Source organism: Falco cherrug, chromosome 10 (assembly GCF_023634085.1).
Source record: "Falco cherrug isolate bFalChe1 chromosome 10, bFalChe1.pri, whole genome shotgun sequence".
NCBI classification, from domain to species: Eukaryota; Metazoa; Chordata; class Aves; order Falconiformes; family Falconidae; genus Falco; species Falco cherrug.
In genome coordinates, this window is record NC_073706.1 from 21,923,851 (window position 1) to 21,947,289 (window position 23,439).

Genomic DNA, 23,439 nt, shown 5'->3' on the forward strand with positions numbered 1-23,439 from the left:
CTGTGAAATATCAGAAATTCTGTGCTTGCAACACTTTTTCTTGGCATGTAAATTATTCTCACATTTTATTTGGTAACCTCCTTCCCTGAAGACGCCACACATCAGGGTGAATTACGTACATTCAACAAGAAAGAGTATTTGTGTGTTTAAATATATTCCAATTAGAATAGGACTGTGACACACTGAAATGCAATCCCGAGTTTAAGTCAATTGTTTCAGCTTTGAAAATCGTCATTCTTTCAGTTCACATGGAGGGGATGGACTTTACACACAATAAAGACTCTGTGGCTGGCAATTTAGCTGCAACACGGGATCACAGAAAAATTACCCTTGATCCCACATTTGGTGACATTACATTATTATGTGATGTTTTGATTTAGTCTTTTCTGTTTAGAATATAAGCCTACTCACCTTACACAGGCAATCAGAATTTTCTGACAACAGGGCAGTGACTTAAAAATCGCTCCACTTGGGTTGCTGGGTGATCATGACGTGCAGTTTAAACAAAAACTTAATCTTGGTTTCAGCAGCAGTTTTCCAGGGTGCAAATTGGCGTAAGGAAAAGGAGTTGAATAAAACGGTGCAGTAATGAATTGCTTTCTTCATGCTGTGAATGGAGGCAACGAGCAGGATTGCTGAGTTTCTTTATTGGTACACCTAGAAAACCTAAGATTACATTTAACTTGTTCAAAGCAGATGTTAATTGAACGCATGGGAGAATGACTGTGAAAGGCTATGAACCTTGGAGTATAAAGTTAATCATTAAAAAGTTACCAGAGGAATTTTTGCAATATGCTTACTTGTTTAGTTTCTTGTGTTATTTATTGTAGAAGTTTAGTTGTGAAGCTTTTACTCGTTGGCTCTGCTAACATAAAGCACAGACCTTAGAAGGTCCATTTCCCCCTGCAGCAGGGAAATCCAAAGAAGGCAGTTTAATTTAATGCTTGATTGCAAGGTTAATGGAATCGTTGTACAACACAGCTGAGCTTATGTATTCACTTCAAGACAATTTGTGTTTGCATAGAACAAAGATATTTTTAGTGAAAAAGGCATTAAAAATGCCCTTTTTAATTTTTTTTTTTTAGGTTTATGTTTTATTTAATTTTTTTTTAAGGTTGCAGTTAGCCACCTATGATTTTGTCTCTTCTGTATGTATGGACTTGGTGTGTACCATGTGGTTGTTTAAATTGATTTCACATTGTTAGGTGTGGCTGCTTGATCTGAGACTAAATTCTGCCCTTACTTCCGTATATGTAACTTGCATTTATGAGTGCCTATAGGTAAGAAGGAAGAAATTTGAAACTTAGATATGGGTAAATCTTTCTGTAGTTGCTTACTTGTTCAACCTATTTTTCAGACAACATTATGCAGACCTGTGCTGATTTATCATATCCCTGTGAATAGGACAGGAGACTGTGTTAACGAATGTGAGCTTGTCAAGAGTAATTTTAATGCCGTTATTAGGGCAATGTCTATATGACTTTTTAAAAAATCCTCAGTGATGAAGTGCTACTTCCAAGCATGATTAACTTGGATCGTTTCACCTTACAATTTAATTTGAGGTTGCTTGAATTACATGTCTTTGCATAAGCGTGTAAGGCATCCAAAGGTCTTCCCAGCTTTCGACACTTAAGGACCTTTCTCATCAGACAGCAAATTGCATTGCCTTGGTGCTTCCAACAGCTATGGCATCGGTGCGCTGCAGGTCAAACATGGCTCAGGTGCTGAGTGTGCTCTTGAAGGAGTGTTTCTGTATCACGGTTCAGATCTGTGCTGACTCTGGTAACAGTCTTGTCACACTGCTGGTTGAAAACAAGACCGTATTCAGTTTAACTCTTAGAAGAACTTGTAACTGCAACTGGCTCCTGGCAGTCAGTAACAATTTGATAGTATTTTCTGCTTCTGGCAAGATTTTTGGGTAATCCCAGAGGAGACTGTAGAACCAGGAGAGGAGATGGACAAGAAAGAATTGTAAGTGAAGCAGAAACCAAGCATGGAGTCAGAGGACATTCCATGCAGAACACAGCTATCTCATTATTAATAATGAAGTCATTGAATGCAGATTTTTTTCAGATGCTGTGGTTTATAGTAATTTCTACAAAAGGTAAAAATTATGGCTTTCCAAAATAGCTGAAGAGTATAATTTTGCTGTTATTTTGCATTTTATAAGAACAGATTAAGGCTATTTATATGTCTCTTGGCTCTGGTAGTAGACAACATTTCACATTCATTCACGGAGTAAAACCCTTTGACTGGAATATGTTTAAATTCAATAGCTGCAATTTAATTTCTTGAATCCTGCTACAGTGATGAGATAACTAAAAAATGAGTTAGAGTTAGGCGCTGGAGGGAGATTGTTGGATTGCCTTCATAACCATGGGAACTTGGATCACACTTCAGAAGAGCTGAAAAGCAAGTTGATGCAAGTCATCTAGTTGGGGGCAATGTTGGCCTGTTCTGAAAGGTGGGGATGAAGCAGATGTCACTGCTTTTGGAAGGAGGCAGGTTCCACTGAAAGCAGAATTACAATGTGCTGATGAGTATCACATAAGAAGCTGCACCGAATTTTCTTCTTTTTAGCCTATTTGTAGTCTACTTTATCGTAGACAATAGAAAAACGCTACAATACAAGAAAAAAGAAAATGGAATTTTTTGTTAAGGTATTCTTTATGTAGTTTTATAGTAGGATAAGATAGCTTTAAGTCCTGAACATGTATTTTCAGTTTTACTGAGACAGTGCACCTAAAATTAAATTAAGGTAGCTGCAGTTCCTGGCTTTGCAGGTGAGGAGTTAAGTCATCCATTCACAGAGAATATCCATTAGCAATACTACCCCATTATTACTCAGCTCATCATTATTGTAGTTTTGCTGCTCTAGCAATGGTAGCATGATGCATAAGAAAAGGGGGAAAACAGAAAATGTCTTTGGAATAGACACACAGACCGGATAGTCTTTGTTTTAAAATGTTAAAACATGACTGGGTTATATCTTAAACTTCAGATGGGCCCAACTGTTGTAAAAACACATGGAAATAGATACTCCTGCATTGTAATCGCAGTGGAATTCCCATCATCTCCTTCCCCCGCAGCATCTCCTGTTCCTGCAGTGGTCCCTCAGGACTGTTGACATAAGTGTTTGTGGAGTTACACAGTAAATGAACTTGCAGGGAGATTCATTCATCTGGTATTTTATGTGAATGGGTTTGTGGAGGGAGGATGTCCATTCTGTCAAGAGAAGGAGTAACTGTATCCATTGAAATCATCTACAGACCTCAGATCTCCTCTAAGAAAGCTGTTGCCAAGCTGTTACAGCTCTAGCAGGAGGATTTTGTGCCATCAGTTCACAGCTCCTTCACTTCAGAAAGCCCTGGCAATTGTTCTTGCATTCAGTTGTTACAATGAATTTATAAATTCTACTTTTACCATATTTTACGTTGCTAGGACAGTGGAGCACCCCTGTTTAAGGGTCCTATATACTAAATAAGCACGGTTTTCTAGAAAACAGTCTAAAAGTCTCTAAATTGGTTTAAGGTAACGTCAATCAAAAAGTAAGTGCCAACACCCAAGCTTTCATTGTTCGCTGTATCTTTGCTGTCTGTCAGTCACTGCAGTCGATAAATGTAATGCCCACGTATAGTTGCTTAAGAGCAATGTCACAGGGCTGATGAAATTATTCATGCCTAACCAATCTACTCTGCTTGACCATCTGTTTGGATTTTATCACCAAGTTTGAAGAAATACTACTGCTTCTAAACATGCACGTTGTACCTTGGTACCTGTAGATACCTATCTCTGTCTTTGAAAGAGCCCACATTTATCTTGAAGAACTGACTCACAGAAACAGGGAAATTCACATTGCAAAGATTCTTTCAAGTTTATGGCATTGGAATCTGCTGATTAGAGCCACAATACCATATACTTTTATTTTCCAAGGAATCTTTTTACAAGCTGTAATCCAAAGTGGTTTTAGGTTACACAAAGTAATTGCAAAGTTAAGCAACAAATAGTAGTTGAAAGCAAAGGTATAGTAGCTATAGCCGAGGGCTAAAATTAGCAGTAACAAAAGGGGGGTAAAAAAACATTCTGCATTCAAACAAGGCAAGGTTAGTCAAGGGAAGCAATGTCTTTTGGCGGATTTGTTTCAGTGGGCTAAAGATGACAAACTTCTGAGCATGTAAGCTTTTCTTCAGGTCTAAAACAGAAGCAAGAATTTACATTACTAAACACAAGGTAAAGAACACTCGCTTTACATATACCAAGATGTATTAGTTTAGACTAACTCTTAAAGGCAGACAGTACCTACAAAGCAGAGGAAGATTTAGCAGGGAAAGTCATGATACGATGTTTCTGTGCTGTAGAAAAAAAGCAATTGCAATGTGTAATGTAAATTGTAATGTATAATGTAAATTGTAGTGTGTAATGTGGAGGGATTAACTGGGGAGAGGGAGCAAATTACAACAGGCTGTAAAGGCTATCTCTTTATTGAATCTCTGGTTTTTAATATCCACCAGAGTTGTTATTTTAATACTCTGGTTTATTCTTTGAAGATGCTTTATAGAACTCCCTTGAAGATGAGAAGGAAGAAGTTAGAGATGAAGTGGCCGTGTGAGAATTGCCCCCCTTGGGTAACCAGGTTTTTCTTAACTTTGTGGCTTGCACATGCATTCATTCAGTGGGTGCAGTAATGGGGGGGTGGGGGGGTGTGTTTCCTTTTTTTCCACACGCATACTTTTGGGGATACATATGATACGCTGGATAAGGTATACTGTGTTCTGGGAAGTACTTCTGTAGGATTTGGTGATAGTGTCTGTTCTGTTTAGAGAGGCATGATGGAATGGGGCTATGTTGGGAAGTTTTGTTTGTTTCTCAGGCGTGGTCTAATTTTACTAATTGCATGATGGTCAGCAAAGAGTTTGCTTCCAACAGTCAACTTAGTGAGGCTGGGAGCTGTTTGAAGGCTAGAAAGAGTTTTGAGGAGGGAATGACTTAAGGAAGTAGATCATTTTTCAGCAGAGATTGGATTTGTTTAAAAATTTCTATCCAGGCTCTAGATGATCATATCATGTAGCACTAGCAGATGTATGATTGATGGGGGGCAGAGGGGTTGGTAATTGAAGCAGTTCTGTGCCTTAGTTAATTGACTCTGAAAAAATACAATTCATTTTCCTGTGGGAGAGTCCCTTTTGCATGTATCCATGGCCACTAACAAAGGCAGGGTTTACTGCAGTTAGGAGCTATGTGCACCCAAGAAGCCAAGAATGATCCTGTTCTCTTGTGACTAATACCTGGTTTAGTAGCTCTGCAGGCTGGCAAGGCAGTTGAGTGCAATTCTCCGCCTTTTTCAATAACTTCTTTCCAATGTGGACGTACAGTTCTACCACTTGACACTAAAAAGTAACCAACCAAGCCAAACACCCCACAGTTGCAAGCTGTTCCCTCCAAAACGGGTGGATTAGGCAATCTTCATGTGCTTGACTTGCTGAGAATTGCTTTTTTGCCTAGATGGAAACACTGAAAAGAGGCTGGATCTAGGCTTTAGGAACCGCATTTCTTGTTGAGACTTTTTTCCTCGTGTCATGCCACTTGCTTTTGTTGTTGTCATTCTGGGGGGTACTTACCCCTCTGCTTTAGCATCTAATTAAAATGCTTAAGCCAGGAGCCAAATTTCATTACAAAGCTAGTGGAAGGTGGCAGGTTGCCCTCGAGGGAGCAACTCGTGGCAGAGTCAGAACTTTCTTGTTGCCTGTATATTCCGATGTGGACAGTTTGTCAATTCCTCTAAAAGGTTGCACTGCAGCATGCATACAGGCAAAGGGAATTTAGCTTTTCCAGAATAGTGGATACGGATTCTGTGGAAACAGGAAAAACTGCCTAGGGATGGCAAAGTCGTCATCCTGTACCACTGGAACTAGATTTTCCTGAAGTGACATTTCCTTTCATGCCCACCCACTCTATAAGTATAAAGTTGATCTAACTGCTGATTTGGAGGCTTTTCTGAAACCCTCGATATTTCTGGTTCCATTGCCAGAGATTAGCACTGTCTTCTCTGTTGTATGAAGTGGCTTTTAAAACACTTTAGGCATGTGGGAAATGAAGCTTGTATTCCAAGGGTAAACAAGATTGTAGATACAAAGACCATTTTGAACTGTATCAGGGGCTTTGTGCTTTGCATGACAAACCGAAGAATGTGAAATGCTTGCTGACATAGTGCAGACTTTGTTATTTGGTTTTCCATGTCGAATGGTAAGAGAGTCAACATAGTCTCACAACTGACCTACACCAGTAACCTCTGAGTTTGGGATTTGGAGATTGAATAGATAAAACTAATAGCAGACAGCTGTCAGATTCCAAAAGAAGGATCCCAGTTTGGGGCTCTGTGATGAGTGTGGAAGCTCATTGTGGCTGTAAAGCAGATTTCAAGACAGATGATGTGTGTGTGTATGTGTATATATATATATATATATATACACATATAGTGCGTATCACTAAACATGTCATTACCATAAAATCTAAAGATTCTCCCATTGGTCTTTGTTTGCCCTTCTGAGTTTGTTGGGGCTTTGGAGTTGTCCAGAATAGTACATTTCATTACAATTTTTCATAATGTTTTTTTGCTTCTGTTCTACAGCTATGTATTCTCTTGTGATGATAATAATAGTCTATTAGTATTAGCTTACATGTCAATAGAAACATTAGTGTTAATAGTCAGGATCTAAGCTTTTTGTTTAGAGGCTGAATGTTTCCTTTAATTGTCTTGTTTGGAAAATGGTATCAGAACTGTGAGTCCAAATGTAAGGTGCACGTGTCTTCCTGCACGTTCATCTGAGCTTCGCTGAAGTTCTTTGTTTCTTTTTCTTTACTCTATTGATTACATTTATTGAATATTCAGTCATTTATTCCCAGTTTTGGGACAAAACTCCAGTGAAGAGCTTTCAAACATTGTAGTGCAGATGGGGTGAGGGGACACTCTGTATCATCAATGAGAACCCTCCAAGGAATGTAGGATATCCAGATGCATTGATCCATTGCCTATACAGGGAAATGGGACTCCTCATTTGGACAGCCAACTAAAACGTTTAAAGTTGGATGGTACTAACAGACCGGTATATCCAATACACGTCCGTGTCTGAGCATAGCGGGAGAAGCTGCAAGGTATCCACAAGTTTGAGCTCGTATTTAAACCACTCTGTATTTCATAAGCCATCATCTCCTACTGTCCTGAGTGGCAACTCCCATATTAAGAAGGTACTAAAGTAAGGGGGATACTTTTCGTCCATTCCCTTCTTATCCGTAAGTCCTGTTCTGCTCTTCTCCATTCCTCAGCTTCCTCGTGGTATAGGGATTTCCCAGCAGTACGATAAGGCGACTTTGTGACCTTGTTTATGACAGCTCACAGGGTTCAGAGTGGAGCTGAGGCTCCACAGAACAAGTAGTCACTTTGCTCATGATCTGTCAGAGCTGAGCCCCAACATCCTGAGGCTTAAACGCCCCAGTGTTAATGCAGCTCCATGGGGTTTAAAAATGCTCTGCTGTTATATAAACAGGCATTAAGGCTTTCACGTGATAGTTCTTATGTTGCTTAAGTATATACAGTTAAATATACATTTGGCCAGCATAAATAATTGCATACTCTACAGTGGAAACACTTGGAGCTACATTGTGCTATTACAGCAGTATTATGAGAATGTGGGTAATTTGGTTTTATTAGTAGAAGTTTTTTATATTCTCCCTAAAAATAAAACATCTAATTTTATTAGCACTGATTGCTGCAACTTGAAACTAATTAATTTCATGTAAGTGGCATTGGAACACTGTGAAACCTGTGCACTGGGAACCTGAGTAACTGCCACGCTGCTGGAGGCTATATTTATGTGTGTCCAGGTATATGTGGTCAATAAGTAGCCAGAGGATCGGCACTAAGCATTGCAAGTCTGATTAGTGACTTTGCCTGAGCAAAGTCCAAGGGCTGAGGTCAGCTCTTTTTTAACTATATGATTTTTTTTGTTGCTGTTTCTTAACTGACAAAGGTTCAGCTCAGCAGCTACTGTGGACTTACCATGTGCTCTCATCAGCCCCAAGTAATATTTTTATCTTTTTAATCTAATTTTCACTTTAAAGTTTATCTTCTCTGATTATGTTGTTAGTTTAAGCTAATTTTCATATATATCAACTAATTCATTTGTTTTGGTTTGGGGGAAATGAGCAAACCACCTTGAGTGTTCAAAAAGGTTTTATTCCCTCTTTCATGTTCATTGTCAAGATTGATTTAGTCTTGTTATGAAACTTGCAGCTAGAAATACTCTTCCTAACATGACTTAATGCTTTAAACATCTCTTTGAAAATATTGCTGTTATTTGATACTATCTGATGTGCACATGCATAGTTTTATCTTTCATTTGCATTTTAATGCAAACATTTAATTTTTATTTTCAGAGGTGACTGAAACAATGTTACATTTGCAAAACTGGAGCTGTTTTTTGAATGCAGAAGGGGTGAACAGAATATTATCGGGGAAATAGCTAGAGCTGTATTTGTAGACAACTGTATGTCTCTATGGAGAAAGGAGAGAAAGAAGAATCAAGAGTGTCCTGTGCCAGCTGAAGTTCACAGAGGTTATGTTCATCCAGGAAAACCTTATGTTCTGCTTAATCTCTATTTTGGGACTGTGTGCATTCTCTGTCTCCTCTTAGATAGAGAATTTATCCATCTTTGCTTTTAGACTGTTTCTGAACCAAAGGACTCATGAGATGGATCAGGTGGTGGCAAGAAATCTGCATTTATACATAGCGAATCTCTTAAAGGGGTGTGCACACACAAAAGAGATTTTCTGAAATCAGAAGATTGTGATTTCAGACTGAAGTCAGGATATGCATTCTGTGCTCTAACTTCTGTTGGAATTCTTTGTTTGCTTCTAACGATAACCACTAAGCCCCCCTTTGTTTGCTAAAATAGATTAAAAGCAAATATGCCACACAGCAACACGAAGTTGCTTGTCATTCCTGTTGGTCAGAGCGTGCTGGTGGTTTGGCCTCCCAACACCAACATCCAGAGGGTAGAATCAGAGGTGTCTTCAGCACTGTGGTTTAGAGTTTGGGTCCATTTCTGCAATAGTTTCTGACCAATTCTTGACTTCAGTGACATTCTGCTTTGCTCTCTCACCATGTTTTTATGTAATGGCTGACCTTGCAAGAGCTGTAATGAGCTAAACATGTGACTGATAAAATAATCATTCTCTCCTGTGAGTCATACCATATGTTGCCCCCTCTCTACTACCATAATTCAAGGCATGCTTGACCCAGTTATTTTGCCTTTCCTACATCATCCCCTCTGTGCTACCATATTGTTTTCTCTTGTAGCCATTTCTTTATTTCCTAGCAGTGTGTTGTGCTTTCAATGGTGGGCTTTCATTTGGTCTACCTTTGTCCTCAACAAATTACTGAAACCCAACTTTGTCCAGGAAATGTGTTTGAATCTTAACATTGCTCCCCACTTTGGATGCATTCTCCTCTTATTTAATGGCATCAGTATCTGATTTCACTTTTAGATTTTAACACCATTGGAATGAGGGAGCTTGCAATACATGGCAATGTGGTTAAGTTTTTTATGGCAATGTATATGTTATCGAATCATTTAGGAACAAGGGATTATTTTAGAAAGAAAAAAATGAGAGCCAAAGGTAACTTACAATTTGGCTAAGCAAGCCTGGGTGAGATCATGGGAGGAAAACAAACTTTCTTTGGACATTTTCAGGAATAATAGTGAATTGTAGCTATAATTTAAGTAGAATGGATTCAAGGGAAGACAGGCAGAACATGGAGTGATTATAAGGAAAACGTCTCTGGCACTTACTGACTTTTACACTAGCCTCTGGGAAGTCTGTTCTTTGTGTTTTTGAAAAATGTGTATGAACCAAAGCACAATTGCACGTTAGAGGGAAAGTGGTGTGAATAACCAAAGAGGGGGTTTCCACGTGAATCTTTATTTCTTTCTTACTACTGAAGGCAAGGATTTTCCTTGTGGTTTTTTAGGTGTTCATGTTACAATGCAAAATATGAATGCTTGCATTAATCTAACTAGTAATCTGGGCTTTTTTCTATGTGGGGTTTTTTCCTTAGGGGCAAGGGGGCATATGCTTCTAGTGATTTTTATCCTTTCATCCTATCATCCCTTGTGCAGTTCAGTTCATTAAAGTTTCTAAACAAAGATACACAGTGACCACTCCTTAATTCTAGAGGAATTCAGTGAAATAGAGCTGTCTTTGTCCGTACTAGTTTGTGTTAAGTCTCTGGTAGCGAAGTGAGGCACCATCTCACAGCTCAGCTTTAACGAGATGGCCACATTCTGCCAATGTTGAAACAGGACAGAGAGATGAGAGGCTGGGTTACGATTATTTTCATTTCATGATTTCACTGGGATAAAAAAATAAAATAAGGGTTTGGGTTTCATTCTTGTTTTTTCCTTATGGACTGGTGATGCAGTTCTAATAGAAAAAGTCAAGTTGAGGTCTCTGTTGTGCCTGACTGCAGCAGGGAACTCAGTTTTGGCCTCCTGTATTTGGGTTGTTTCTTTAAGAATATTTCTCTCTGTTGCTCCTGCCAAATTATTTGCTGGAAATAATATCAACACAAGATAATGAAAGGTGTTAATTGGACTCTTGGCTATTGAGGAGCTATCAGGTCACAGAAGTGGGATGGAAGGAATTACGGCTGAAGTCCTTTAACTCTCACATTCCTCCCCTGGATAATTTAACTATGAAAATTAATAGAGGTCCAAGGGAGTCTTCTTAGTGTTGGGAAGAGTTACATTTTTTTATAAACCAACAGGATATTTAATGATATTTACTCAAAGAAATCCAAACCATCTCTAAGACGTTGCTATGGCTGTAGCAGAACTGCCATTTTGGGAGTTTTATCTAAAGCTTGCGAAAGTACCGGGAGCGAAGAGAGTGCCTTACAACCTCTTCTTAAGAAAATAAATTTCCAACTGGATTCTAGTTATTGCTTCAAAGCTGCTTTTGTGTCACCGCTGTGGTGAAAGGGTGTTGTGTTCGGTTAGAAGGTAGACCTGCAAAGCTCTCAGGATCTCAAAGGAAGAGTGAGTGGCAGGGAACAGTCTGGGTCTCTATATGTACTGCATATGAAAAATGGCATTAACAGCAAACGGAGGCTTTGCATGGTCCATCTGCTGCACCAAGCGGGCAGGGGTTCCTCAGGTTAAGAGCCGACATCATGGTGGAGCAGTGACCCACCTCTGCAGCAGATCTGTCTCCTGCAGTCCGATAGGAGTCATAAGAACAGACACAAAGAAACCCAACAAACCCAAAACAAACATCATGAAAGGATGTATCACATGTTTATTTACACACAATTTCAGTTCTGGTATTTCCCATCCAGTTTGTCCCACATGTATTTTTTCCTTCTCCTACTTGAGGCTTCTTGTGTCCCAGTTGTGTTGTTCTTGTGCAGCAGGTCCCAGCCTTGGACTTCAGAAGTTCCATCTAAATTAGTTTTCCCTTTCCTTTTCTTTTTTCCGCTTCTTCTCCAAGTAAAATCTCGGCTTTCTTTCTTGACTTACTGTCCCTGTTCTCCAGGGCCCTCCAGAACCAAATAAAAAAATTACATTGTGAGACGAGGTTTCTCAGGGAAGATACTTAATAACATAGTAGTAAAATCACATATATTTTCTAATGATACTCGGGAATTGTTGTGCTGTTTTTTCAACTGAGGTTAAAAACATCCATCCTTAGGTTGGCATGCAGCTTGGAAAACTTCAGGCCAAACAGCTCAATTTTGGCAAAATGATAAATAATTGAAATCATTTCCCCTGCTAATTATTTCATTACTGTAACACAGCCATATCTGAAGCTGAGGGTGTAGCCTCAGAGAGAACAAATATGCAGTCTAAAACCCAGCAGGGCTGGGGCTGGGGAAGGAGATACTGGGCAGGGAACAGCTTTGCAAGTTTTTGCTCTTACAAAAATGCTAGGAAAGGTTAGAGAGTCCTGCAGAGACCCTGGGACCTCAGGACCTTCTACAGGGTAGGGAGCAGCGCAAGGAAGCAGGGCCAGCATCAGTGATACAGACCTTGCAGCTGATGGAACTGGTCCAGCAAGAAAGCTTTGTGCAGAGCTACCGGGAAAAAAAAATAAAATTGTGCTTTTCTGTTACATTTCATGGCTGGAATGATTAAAAGGTAAAATTCATCTGAAGTACAATAGGATAAGGGTGGCAGGAGATTAAAAAGGTTTATGGCTTTGCACAGTTGAGCTTTTGTTTTCTCCCACTTTATTCCCATTTTATTCCTTTAAAAAAAAAAAAAAAAGAAAAAGAAGCCTAACTGCTTTAACTTTCTTATCAGTAAAGAAGTAGAGAGAGAATGCAGATGAAGTTGCATATATCAAGAGATCGGTTGAACAGGCTGCAGTTCAGTGATGATGGGGGTGGGAGGGGAATGCAGCACCATAGCAGAGGCTCGGCTGAGCTTTGAACTGGATCAGATGCTCGAGGGCAATTAAACACACAAGATTTCCCCCTTTAAACAAAGGCACAGAAGGGAGTCTCCCTGTTTTCTGTGCTGTTAATCATCAAGAGGAGAGAAGAACGTGAAAACGATGAAAGAAACGATGGTGCTGTTTAAAGGAAGGATGTTAGACCCCAGCAGGATGCTTGCTTGAGTTGCATCTCAATAAATAATAAGCAGTTGTTATGCTAATAGTTACTATTTTCAATAGCATGATTTGCATACAGATCATATGCATGTTAATTACACTGCACACACAGCCAATAACGCACATCTCAGGTTTTGTCCTTAGCATTTTCATGTGTAAAATGATGCATCACGTTACTTAATATTGCAAAGTTTTGGAGTGCAAATGAGTTGCTAATACAATGGGGAGCAGCATACCGAGCTAGATACGGCCCGAAGATAACCGCATACCAGAGCCGGGGATGGGAGAAGCCCAGGATTAGTGTCACTTCTGGTTCTGACAACAACTGTCCTTGCACCTGATTATAATGAAAATAAAAGTGAAACAAAAGGGTGCATGAATGCATGATAATGCAATGATGCGTGATAATAACTAACCCCTTGTTGTCTAATCACTGGGTGCATGCTTGTGGATATTGCTGTGGTTTTATACTGGAGCACAAAGTTTACTGGTTTTCTACTGACTTCATGCCATCTGGGGAGTGAGGACAGGCAAGACCTGGCTCTGTGGAGAGGTAGAATAGTGCGGGCAGAGCTAGTCCTTGAAACATTATTGAATTTTTGCCATGAATCAGAGCCATGTTTATGTTACATCAGTGCTTTGCATCTTGTGTCTATAGCATTTCTGACCATTAAGGAAGGCGGAGCTTTTTGAGCTGGATCTGAAGGGCAGCTCCACAGTCGTTCTTCTCTCCTTTCCCACGCATGTTCTGGATGCCTAGCATTTCTCATTTCATTATGTCTAATTGAAAGTTCCCACTTGTCCTCCTGACCTATTAACTTAAATGAATAAGACCAGTAGAAATTAGCCCATAGGATGAGAGCACCTAACACCAGAAATGAATGATGCCCTATAAAATGTAACAATGTGACAGCTGAGGATGTGTCATGACGAATCTGCATTGCATCCAGACCCAATTTTGTATCTTCAGATGTGCTTCTGTAAAGCATAATGCAGCAATGGTTCAGGAATCTCTGAACCATGTTTCATACCACCGTGTAGCTTTCTGTATTCATAGCTGTACTGATTTTTTTCTTATACTGTTTTGACACCACTGAAATCTGCTTTCAGCTTAGTACTTACAATGAAATTAAAAAAAAAAAAAAAACAAAAAACAAACCTACAGTATCTTGGGAAAAGATCTAAGAGTTGTTATCTAGTGTTCCAGACTAAATATTTAACATAGTTCATAAGGTATCTAATAGAAATATTTACCTGTTAGGAAACTGTAAGAATATAATTTACAAGTTATTACCAGATTAATTTTTCAGGTATCAGATAACGATATCAGGTATCAGATAATCTGGGCCCTATAAGGCACAGATGTTTGGAATTAGTTGTTCAGTTTCAAAAGAAAATAATTGCTAAATGCAATAGCTCGCCCCATCAGTGTTCAGTTGTTACTGCCATTGGTGTTCCCAGTTGGTGTTCCACGTCCCACTGCAGCTTGCTCTGCATGGTTTATACTTACAGTATCTAATAGCAATTTAAGGGATTTGCTTTTCTACAGAGAAATTAATGGGTTTAATAATTTTGAAGAGGTGCTGCTCTCTCAAGTTCCCTCAGCATAGGCAGAAATGTTGTGCAGCCTCTGGTTCCCTCTGCAGCCTGCTCCCTGCGGGGAGCGGTGAGGGGGTGATGCACACCCTTGCAGAAGCATGGACCGAGTTGTGTGCAGCAGCCTGCAGCCAGCAGTGCGCTCGCTCTGGCTGTGCGCGCTCCGGCACCGCCACGGCTGAACGTGCAGGTGTAGGATCTGCAGGAAGTTTTGTTATGCCAGCCCGGTTATCCATCCGTTCAACTTTGCCGTTCCTTCTGCAGCTCCTCTGCTTCCCAAGCCCCACGCTCTTGTGCACTGTAATTGCAGTCAGCAGTCAACTCTGTCTATATTGACCTTCATCCCTGGTATGGAAAACATGACATGAATTTGCCAGTCGTGTACTAATTGCAGTCTCTGCTTTGAGTAGTTTGCCATGGGGAAGAAACCTTATGTCCCTTGCCAGTAGGCTCACGGTCACTACTGTAATTCTGAGGTAGCTTCTGCTGAGCATCTGTGACAGGCCAGAGACGTAGGTAGCACTGAACCAGCAGTTAATGTTATTTAGGAGCACGGGCCACCATGGGAAAGCCAATTGGCACACTGCAGAGTGTGCTGTCATCTTGTCTTTCTGGTGGAATAAAAGCAGAACATTTCACCCTTAGAGGCTTTTTGTGTTTGCAAGGAGAAGAGTGTTTTCTCTGTAAGTGAATAATTTTTGAGCAATGGAAAATAAGTTTTTGGTGTACGGTCTAAAACACTGACCCTTTGATGAGAGCAAATTTACCAGCTGAAATTTCCTCTTGTCAGGCTTCTACAAAGCTGATATGTTAGCTACCTGAAAGGCATGCTGTGATACTTTAATCTGGAGAGCCATTAGCCTTCTCAGGTGATCTACAGCTACAATTTTATTAGGGCTTAGTGAAGGTCGGAAGTTCAGGTGGGCAAGGTGTGATTGCCACAGGTGTTTGAGATAAGGAGTTATGTGGAGGGCATACTTCTCAGCTGCTGCAATTTGCAAATATTAGTTTAAATCCAGTGTTCTATCTGAAGAGCTTGGGGTTTTCTTGCTGCATATTTAACAATTTCTATCTCTGAATGAGCTAAATTCTGAGTCTGTAAGAGCTGCCAGCATTATTCACCAAACCATGAAATGCAGAGCTAGGAAAGACTTGTTTAAAAGCATGCACTGGTTAGAGCTGCTGTCTTGTAGGTAAGTGGATTGATTCAGTTACTTTTTGTGTTAGGAAGATTATAAATTTAAAGAAAACTTGCGTAGTTTTCTTAACCAGGCACAGGTAACAGTGGCAGGGAGCAGAAATGTCTGAAATTCTATATTGCATTAATAGCCTACAGTGAATTTGGCAATGGCCGGTTGGTCTGTTTGATGGACAGTACCAGTGAGAGTAAGAAAAAAGCAATTCACATGGAAAACCGTGTTCAAGAGAGTGGAAAGATTTTGCAAGGTAACCTGAGAAAGAGGCATGTCTGTTGGCTTGGATACAATCTTTGGAACATCCTAGTGTTGGACAGGCAAAGTAGATCCCTTTGTTTTATTAGAAAAATGCAGATGGATTCTCAAAATGAAGGAAGATTTAATTTTTGTTGAAGTTGAGAGTTTGCATCTTTGTTCTTTGCTCATTACTCCGTAAAAATGTTTATGTGGTTTGAATGTCAGACTCAGTAACACAGAGAATTTGCAAACACTGAAGATCAAGCTATAATGACGCTAGCTGGATTTAATAGTTCTACTTTAATTAGGATAAATGAGTTTACTTTTCTAGTGGGATGTATTAGCGTTTTTAACAGCTACAGCAACGATAAAACAGCTGTAAATGCAGAGATGTATCTAATTAGGGGGGGGCCAAAGCAATTAAGACGGGCATACTCTGTTGATCGTAACTGAACAGGATTTGACAAAGACAGATAGAGTTGACAGCAGTGCTTTTAGTGTGGATGCCATGAGATGGTTGGTGACCGCAGTGAGATGGTTTAATGACTGCAGCTGATGAAGCACTAACGATTTTAGTATTTTCTTGAGGGGGTGTGGGAGGGGAGGGTGAATCAAGTTTTACAGGACTTTTCAAAACCATAGCAGAAATATTTGGAGAGCTGCTTATTCAATCAGAAGGATCTGAGCCTGGTTCTGTAGATACCATACTTGGCGTGTCCTTCTTGGGCCTGAATGCATCCTCTGACATAGTCCCCTGGTCCCACTGGCTGGAACAGAACCTGTAATTCACGTTTTAGCTCTTTCTGAGCTGTTCTCTACCTCAGTGGCCATAAAGAACTTTGCTTCTAGATTACCTTTGTATAGCTTCTTTCATATCTGATGTTTCTGTTCTCTACTGTATTGCTTGTTGACAAAGAAAATATCTTAGAGAGCTCAGAAAACAAACTGTGCATCATATATGGACATCTGTCATACATTCATCCCAAGGCGTTTTTCAGAGTCCTGAAAAGAAAGCAGTGGTGCCAGCTGCACTAGTTTTGTAACTTAATATGTTAGGGATCAGGCTGCAAATTGTAACTGTTGCAGATGACAGGAAAGTCTTACAACAATGAAGTAGTAAACTGTTATTCTATTCAGTGGTTGAGATGGGAAGAATTAAATTTTTTGTCCTTGGTCAGTGGCATGTGTTTTAAAATTGGTGATTGTTGTGCTCTTTGGGAAGAGGGCTGCTTTTTACAGTTTGGAGAAGGACACAAAACTGCATTTAAAACAATGGGACTGGCATTTCAATCTTGCATTTCACTTCATTAACTGTTTGCATTTTAAGATCAGATTTTCTTCCATTTTGTATAGACTGTTCTTACTAATGAGCTATTTGCCATGTTACATATATATATATGTTCGATTTGATTATTGTTCAATTTGATTATATTTGATTGCTGATACTATATCAGAAAAAAATGAGCCTAGAAAATGTATATACAAAAGCATATATATGGTATGTCGTAAATATGTTGATAACATTTTTCACTCAAGGAGTTTGAGACTTGGCAATGTGTTTAAATTTAGAAACAAATGTTTGGATCATCCCAGTACAACCTCTGGATTCAGCGCTCATATGGAATTCCTCTAGGATAATAGCATGCAAGCTGCGTCACTGCCCAGCATCCCCCAGTTTTATCGGATTATCTCCAGTTGCCTGCCTTTTTCTTTCTCCGCTGCCACTGGAAAGTAGCCGTTGGTGTTTATTCACTCTGATGTGCTTATTCATTTGAAGTGGGTACAGTGACAAGTATGTATCACCCTTGTGTCAACACAAATGCTCCGTGTAGGCTACTGGTATTTTTTAAACAAACTTTGAAGTAAATACAAAATGTTATAAACCCACTTTTTATCGTATATTACACATGCATAAATAGCCCTTTCTTCTCCATCAGGCATGCATGTCACCTTGTTGGAGGAAGAAGCTGTGGTTTTCTTTAGTGGTTGGTCTGTGAAAAGAAATTCCTAGGAGTTACATGCTGAGTCTGTCTCATGCTATTTTCCTGACGCATTATCAATGCAATAATCATTAATCTTATTGCAAATCATTAATCTTATCCCATATTTGGCTTTTCTGTGTATGCACAGTCTTTGCAGGGCCAAAATCCCTACTCTTCAAGTCAAGTCAAGTTTTGCCATTGACTAAAGTAGTGAGGGACTTGCCTTGGGTCTGTAAAAATCTCACCATCTTTCCCTAAATCTGTGATTGTTTAGTTCCTCTGCGTTGCATAGGTACCTATGCAGTAGCGCATGCTGATGGCTCCTTATTACTTTCTTCTGTACAACACTACCCATATGAGTAGTTTTAACAAAATCCTGAAATATTCACGTGTTCACTTCTAAAAATACATAAATGCAGACAGCACCATCATAATAGAATTGTCTGCTCTCCGGGAAGTCTCTGTGGCAAGAGAGTACTGTCACCCTCAAGGTTTAAGAATGCGCAGGAGAGTGTTTCATAGCATGTATCCCTCATCAGTCTGCAAACGTAGTGCCTTTTTCATTCAGCAGAATGGGGGGAATTAAAAAATGGATCTTCATTTTTCCAGACCCGCTCGTCCTGGCTCCCAAGCTCTTTTTGGAACCACACTGAAAAATCACAACTTCACAGGACTGTGGCAGCTAGCGTCAATTTTCTACCACATCTCTTACCGTGGGTTTATGGTGCTTCCAGTGTTCCTCTGGTTTTAACTGGAAATACCTTCCCAGGATTGACAATTACATATGAGTTCAAGGAGCTGGGGGTGTGTGTGTGTTTAAATGTACTTTAACACAAAACTTAGTTTGTTTAGGTTGATACATAGAACTTTAGCCCTGTAGTGTGATGCATAATACCTGTAATGGTGCAGCAGTGTTGCTGTGTTCCTGCTTTTATTATCTCACGTGTATCTTTAATCAATGAATGTACTTGAAAAAGGTGTATTTTTCATGTGCTCAAGTTAAAAGGATAGAAGTATATTCAGAACCACATTTGCGTCCATTCAGAATATGTTTTGGCTTTAAAAAATTTTTTCCCCCTTCTTTAAATGATCTTGGTGTTCTTTTAGGAGGAAAGAAAGGGAAAAGAAGTCTGAAAAAATTACTGTTGAGATTATTTTAGGACATCAGTTCTCCTAGTTGTAACGGACTCTCTTCCAGGGTGAGATGTGGCAGACGCTTCATACCACACATTATAAAACAGCTTACAAAGCCTGTGAAGCGTGATGTCTTTACAGCCTACACTGCTTGCATTACTTGTACAATCATTGCAGTCATCAAATGCAGACATTTTATAAGCTCCTAAGTGACATACCTCAGCTAAGGAGAAAAAATATAAAATGAATTAACATACTCATGTAAACCCCCAATTTTCAGGCATTTTGGTGTTCTCTTCAGGCAGAATTTGAAAGGCAGCAAGATTTGTGCTGCTTTAACCTAGAATGCAAACCTGTAATTATGGTTTGGGGCCTTTTCAAATGAGAATCAAACTACACGTTTCTTTGATAAGTCTTTTTTTGTTGCGTACAGTTTTAGCTCAGTTCAGACCATGAACACAATTCTTACCGAGGTTAATGGGAATAGCACACCAGTATGGGGAGAAAGAACAGCAATTGGAGGTGCAATGATTTCATTACGCTGAGTATTAGGACACTTAGCAGCCTTTTCTAAGCAGCTGTTCTTTAGGGAAATTAATACCTGGGGTCTCTTTACTTCTCCTCAACTTTAACTACCATAAAAGAACTTAATGTAAAGCTGTTTGCAGTTTATCTCACCCGATTGCTATGCGAAACTTCTAACACAAACGCTTTTATAAACTGCAGCCATAACACACTAATCTTCTGAACTTCCTGACCCATAAAACTATGATTATTGCTACATGTAAAATTCATCTGGAAGTATCCCTCTGTATTTAGTGTTATGGATATTATGTTGCAAAATCCCTCCTCCTTTGCAGTGTAAGGGCTGCCAGGAAAGCAAAGGACAATGGAGCTGTAGATGGGTGTAGAGAAAATAACACTGTACCTTAATCTCGTGATTTCGGTTGTATTTGGAGCTGGTGATCTAACAGATGAGATGTTCTGATTTTTATTTTTTTTTTCCCTAGGTTATAATTTCAGCATATACTTTTTTGATTAGAATATTTCTGGCTGTTCTTACTTACCATTAGGCACAGGTCAGTCACTAATTTCCTATACCACTCTGTGGGCAGGTAATTAAGAAACATCAAGTTTATAGGAGCTATTTTGATGAAGACAGGAAGGATGTTAGAGATGAGAAGAAATCTTTGCTATTCCAGGTGTGATTCTTTTAAGTATCTGTAATATCTGAGAGTTATCTCTAGTAACTCTTCTGTGATTGAAGTAATGAATGTGAACAAGAAGCAGTTTGCAGGATATCTTTTTAGTAAAGGACACTGGTTAAAATCAGCAGAAGCAAAAAGGGATTAATAATAGTTCACAAGCACCTTTACCCTCACTCTAATTATCGGTAACACATACTTTTATTTTTTAAAAAAGCTACATGATTCTTGTCTGATCTACAGCAAAGATAATGACATCGACAGTTTCGCATTTATACACATGCACATTGCAAGGGGGGTGGGATAACTGTGCTCTGGGGTACAGACCTACCAAAAAGTAGAAGAGTCACGTTTCTATCATTTATTTGCTACCAGATTAACTTAATATAGATAATCATCCAATTGGGGGGTGGGCCAAAAAAAAAAAAAAAAAAAAGGCATTAAATGAACAGCCTTTTTTCATTTTAAAACACAAACATTTGTATTAAATGATGCTTTTCCCAAGCAGCTTTTATTAGTAGTATTGTTCTAAATTGCAAGTTGTCACATCCACCAGCCTCTAAATTACCAGTCCTCTGTGTTGCTATAGTAACACTGTGGCCACTAAAATACAGACTCTGGCATAGAAAGGCAAGCTCAGACTGCGACTCATTTATTTGAAGGTTTTGGCAGCAGAATATCTCCACGAGGTCTTTATTTTATAACCTTTGAATACTTGCATTTTAACTCTTTCAACCACAAATGCAGCATTGTGCTAAAAGATGTGTTTTAAGACGGGGTACCGAAGCTGAACAGGGTTAATACATACACGGGGATAGTTGACTTCTGACTACTCTTCCCTTCTCTTCTCTTCTCTTTGGTTTTGGGCTGGATGATTGATGGCTTTCTTGAGGTGAGGCTAAGGCAACAGTGCAGTATTGTCTTCTCCACTTCCTCCATCTCAAAGGCTGCCCATCTCCTTTTCACGATGTCTTGGTGACTTTTCAATGGGATCCCTCACTGGTAACCTGGACAACGGAAATTACCCTGGTTGGATTAGAAATGCAGTTTCTTGCTTAGTGAACAAATCTTTCTGTAATAATGGAAATGGACTTGTGTATTGCCACTTGGCTGCAAGTCAGTGTGTTAGTGCTGGTGACTGCATAAACTGCAGTAACAGTATTTTGTGTGTGTCCCCGTTTAAGTAACAAAATATGATAAACACTATAGGTTCTATCTTGAACTTAATCCCTTCTCCTTCTGCGTGTTACTGTGATATGCTCTTAATTTTGTGAGCTCAGACTTTTTTTCCCAATCTGTTTTCTCTGTTTTGCAGTCCAACTCCCTGACTTTCAACTGCTTGTCAAGTTCATCTGGCCTCCTCACGGTGGCTTTAGATCTGATGGATGTTTCTTTTCAGCCTCAGAACATCTTCCCAGACCACACCCCTAACCTCAGTTTCCCTCTTTCAACTCCTTGTCCCCAGACTCTTTCCACATCTACTTGTAGTGTTTCTCCCACCAACTTTGTTCTGCTTGTAGTGACCTTGAACCAGTCCCTTGGTTCTTCATCCCCCCATGGGCTCCTTGACCTCTCCCAACAGCCTCCTACTCCGAGCTCCAGTGCTGCCTTCCATGCAAAACTGGTCATGGCTGCTGAACAGCACTGTGTTTTCCATCCTCTTATGTTGTTATTAGCACCATTCCTCTTGTATTTCTAGCAATTCTCTTTTTTGGGTACATGTATGGTTTCTTGCTCTGCCCACTAGCCCACAGGACACACCGTGAGTGATGAGTCTACGCGGGCTATAAGTGACCAGCCTTCCAGTTCTCACTGTCTTAAAAGTTTTCTAATGTTTACAGTTAAGTTCGTGCAGCATCTAGCACAAGGGTAATTAGTGCCTCTGAGCATTACTACCCACGGTAAATAGAGCTGGTATAATTTTGCATAGTAGAATAAAAAAATCCCACATGTATGGCAGAATGCAGAGGTGTAGGAAGAATCCTGTCAGAAAGTATTTATATTAGGCTAAAATAAGAGTTTTGAATGCTAAAACCATAAATTTTTATTAGCCAAATATGTATTTATACCCATCTCTACTCGAAATAAAGAGAAGTAATAAGCCCCTTACTTTACAGCTGTAAATAAGAATTGGTGTTTTTAATCCCTACTCAGATAAATATTAACATAACTTGTCCCAGTTTCACAAGGACTTTACTTAGGATACCAGTAGATATCCTAAGATACCGTTGGTATTGAAAATGTTTTCCTACACCTCCAAAAAAAAGAATTTTGTATTTTACCAGTATTCCAATATTTTATGGCAAAACGTTTGGGGTATGTCTCCTGCTACATTCTTGTAAAACTCTAGTTGCTTTAGCAGTCACCTTGTTGAATCCCTCTATAAAAGCAGGGTAGGAAACATGCTTTTCGAGATTGTAGTCTTTTAGCTGAGATCAAATACTGTCATTTAGTACCTTCAAGTACAGGGTTGCTGACATGAGCTTTTCCTTCATGCGATGCGGTATGTGATCCGGAGGCACCCAGGCTGCCTGCTCTGTGCCACCGGGTTACAGCTTTTCACAGATGACCCAGTCCCAGCAGAAAATCTTGACCTCTCCCTTTTTCAGCACTTCAGAGGTTAATTTTGTTGAGGGATCAGATTTCTTTCTAAGGGGAAGTTTCTGATGATCACCTTCTAGCTGAGGCTTTACTTGCCAGTGTCTTTCCGAGCTGCTGAATGTTGAGGGCTCTGTTGGAAAACAACCTTGCTCCAACTTTCTTTCAAGCCTCTTCCTAGACAGTCAAGTTACAAGCTGTTTTATTTAGGGGGGTGTTGGATGGTAGCCTAATGAAGGTATCAACCTGCAAAATAAACCTCAGCCCTTTTGCTGGAATTCTTCATGGGCAACAAGGTGGAGAAGTGCTTTGGCCTGGGAATATTGCAAGGTAAGAGATTTTTCTGCTCTTTTGAAAAACGTGGAAATGTGTTGTGTTACACCTTTGTGTAAGTAGGTTTAGCTTTGTAAATAGTGGCAGCAATGGAAATCCATTAGATGATGGAGTAAATCTGAGAAGTTTTCTCCCTGCGCTATTTCATTTGACTTGTTGTACGCTACATGAAATCAATATGTGTTCAGTAGATTACAAATATTTGAATAACATAATAGGAAATTCCCCGTAAGGAACTGACAGCTATTACTGTATTTGTTTTTTCTGGCTTCGCTTCAGGTTTCTGTGAGGTTTATCAGTATTTTTTTGCGTCTCATACCTTGCAGTCTAACCGGCGATCTTTCCGCTAGTGTTACAGGCTTGTAGCCTCGGAAAACTATGGGGCTTTGTTATATTTTAGCTCTGTAAGTTTGCTTTCTGCGCAAACCAGGAACCTCTATGGGAATGAGCTCACTCTGCAGGGAAACAAAGGCGTGTGTGAGACTGTTTGA

At 39.7% G+C, this 23,439-nt stretch overlaps 1 protein-coding gene across 8 annotated transcripts in view; it reads left to right on the plus strand.

Annotated features, from left to right (window-relative positions):
* The window catches only part of NAV2 (neuron navigator 2), a 410,392-nt gene that overhangs the window by 322,172 nt on the left and 64,781 nt on the right, over positions 1-23,439 (plus strand). Inside the window, exon 1 of one of the 8 annotated variants that reach the window (XM_055721728.1) lies at positions 22,726-22,945. The exons of the other annotated variants lie outside the window; for them this stretch is intronic. Within the exon in view, the coding sequence (XP_055577703.1) occupies positions 22,848-22,945 (98 nt within the window). The 5' untranslated portion in view covers positions 22,726-22,847. Of the gene's footprint in view, positions 1-22,725; positions 22,946-23,439 lie in introns of those variants that run through there. 8 annotated transcript variants of the gene reach the window in all.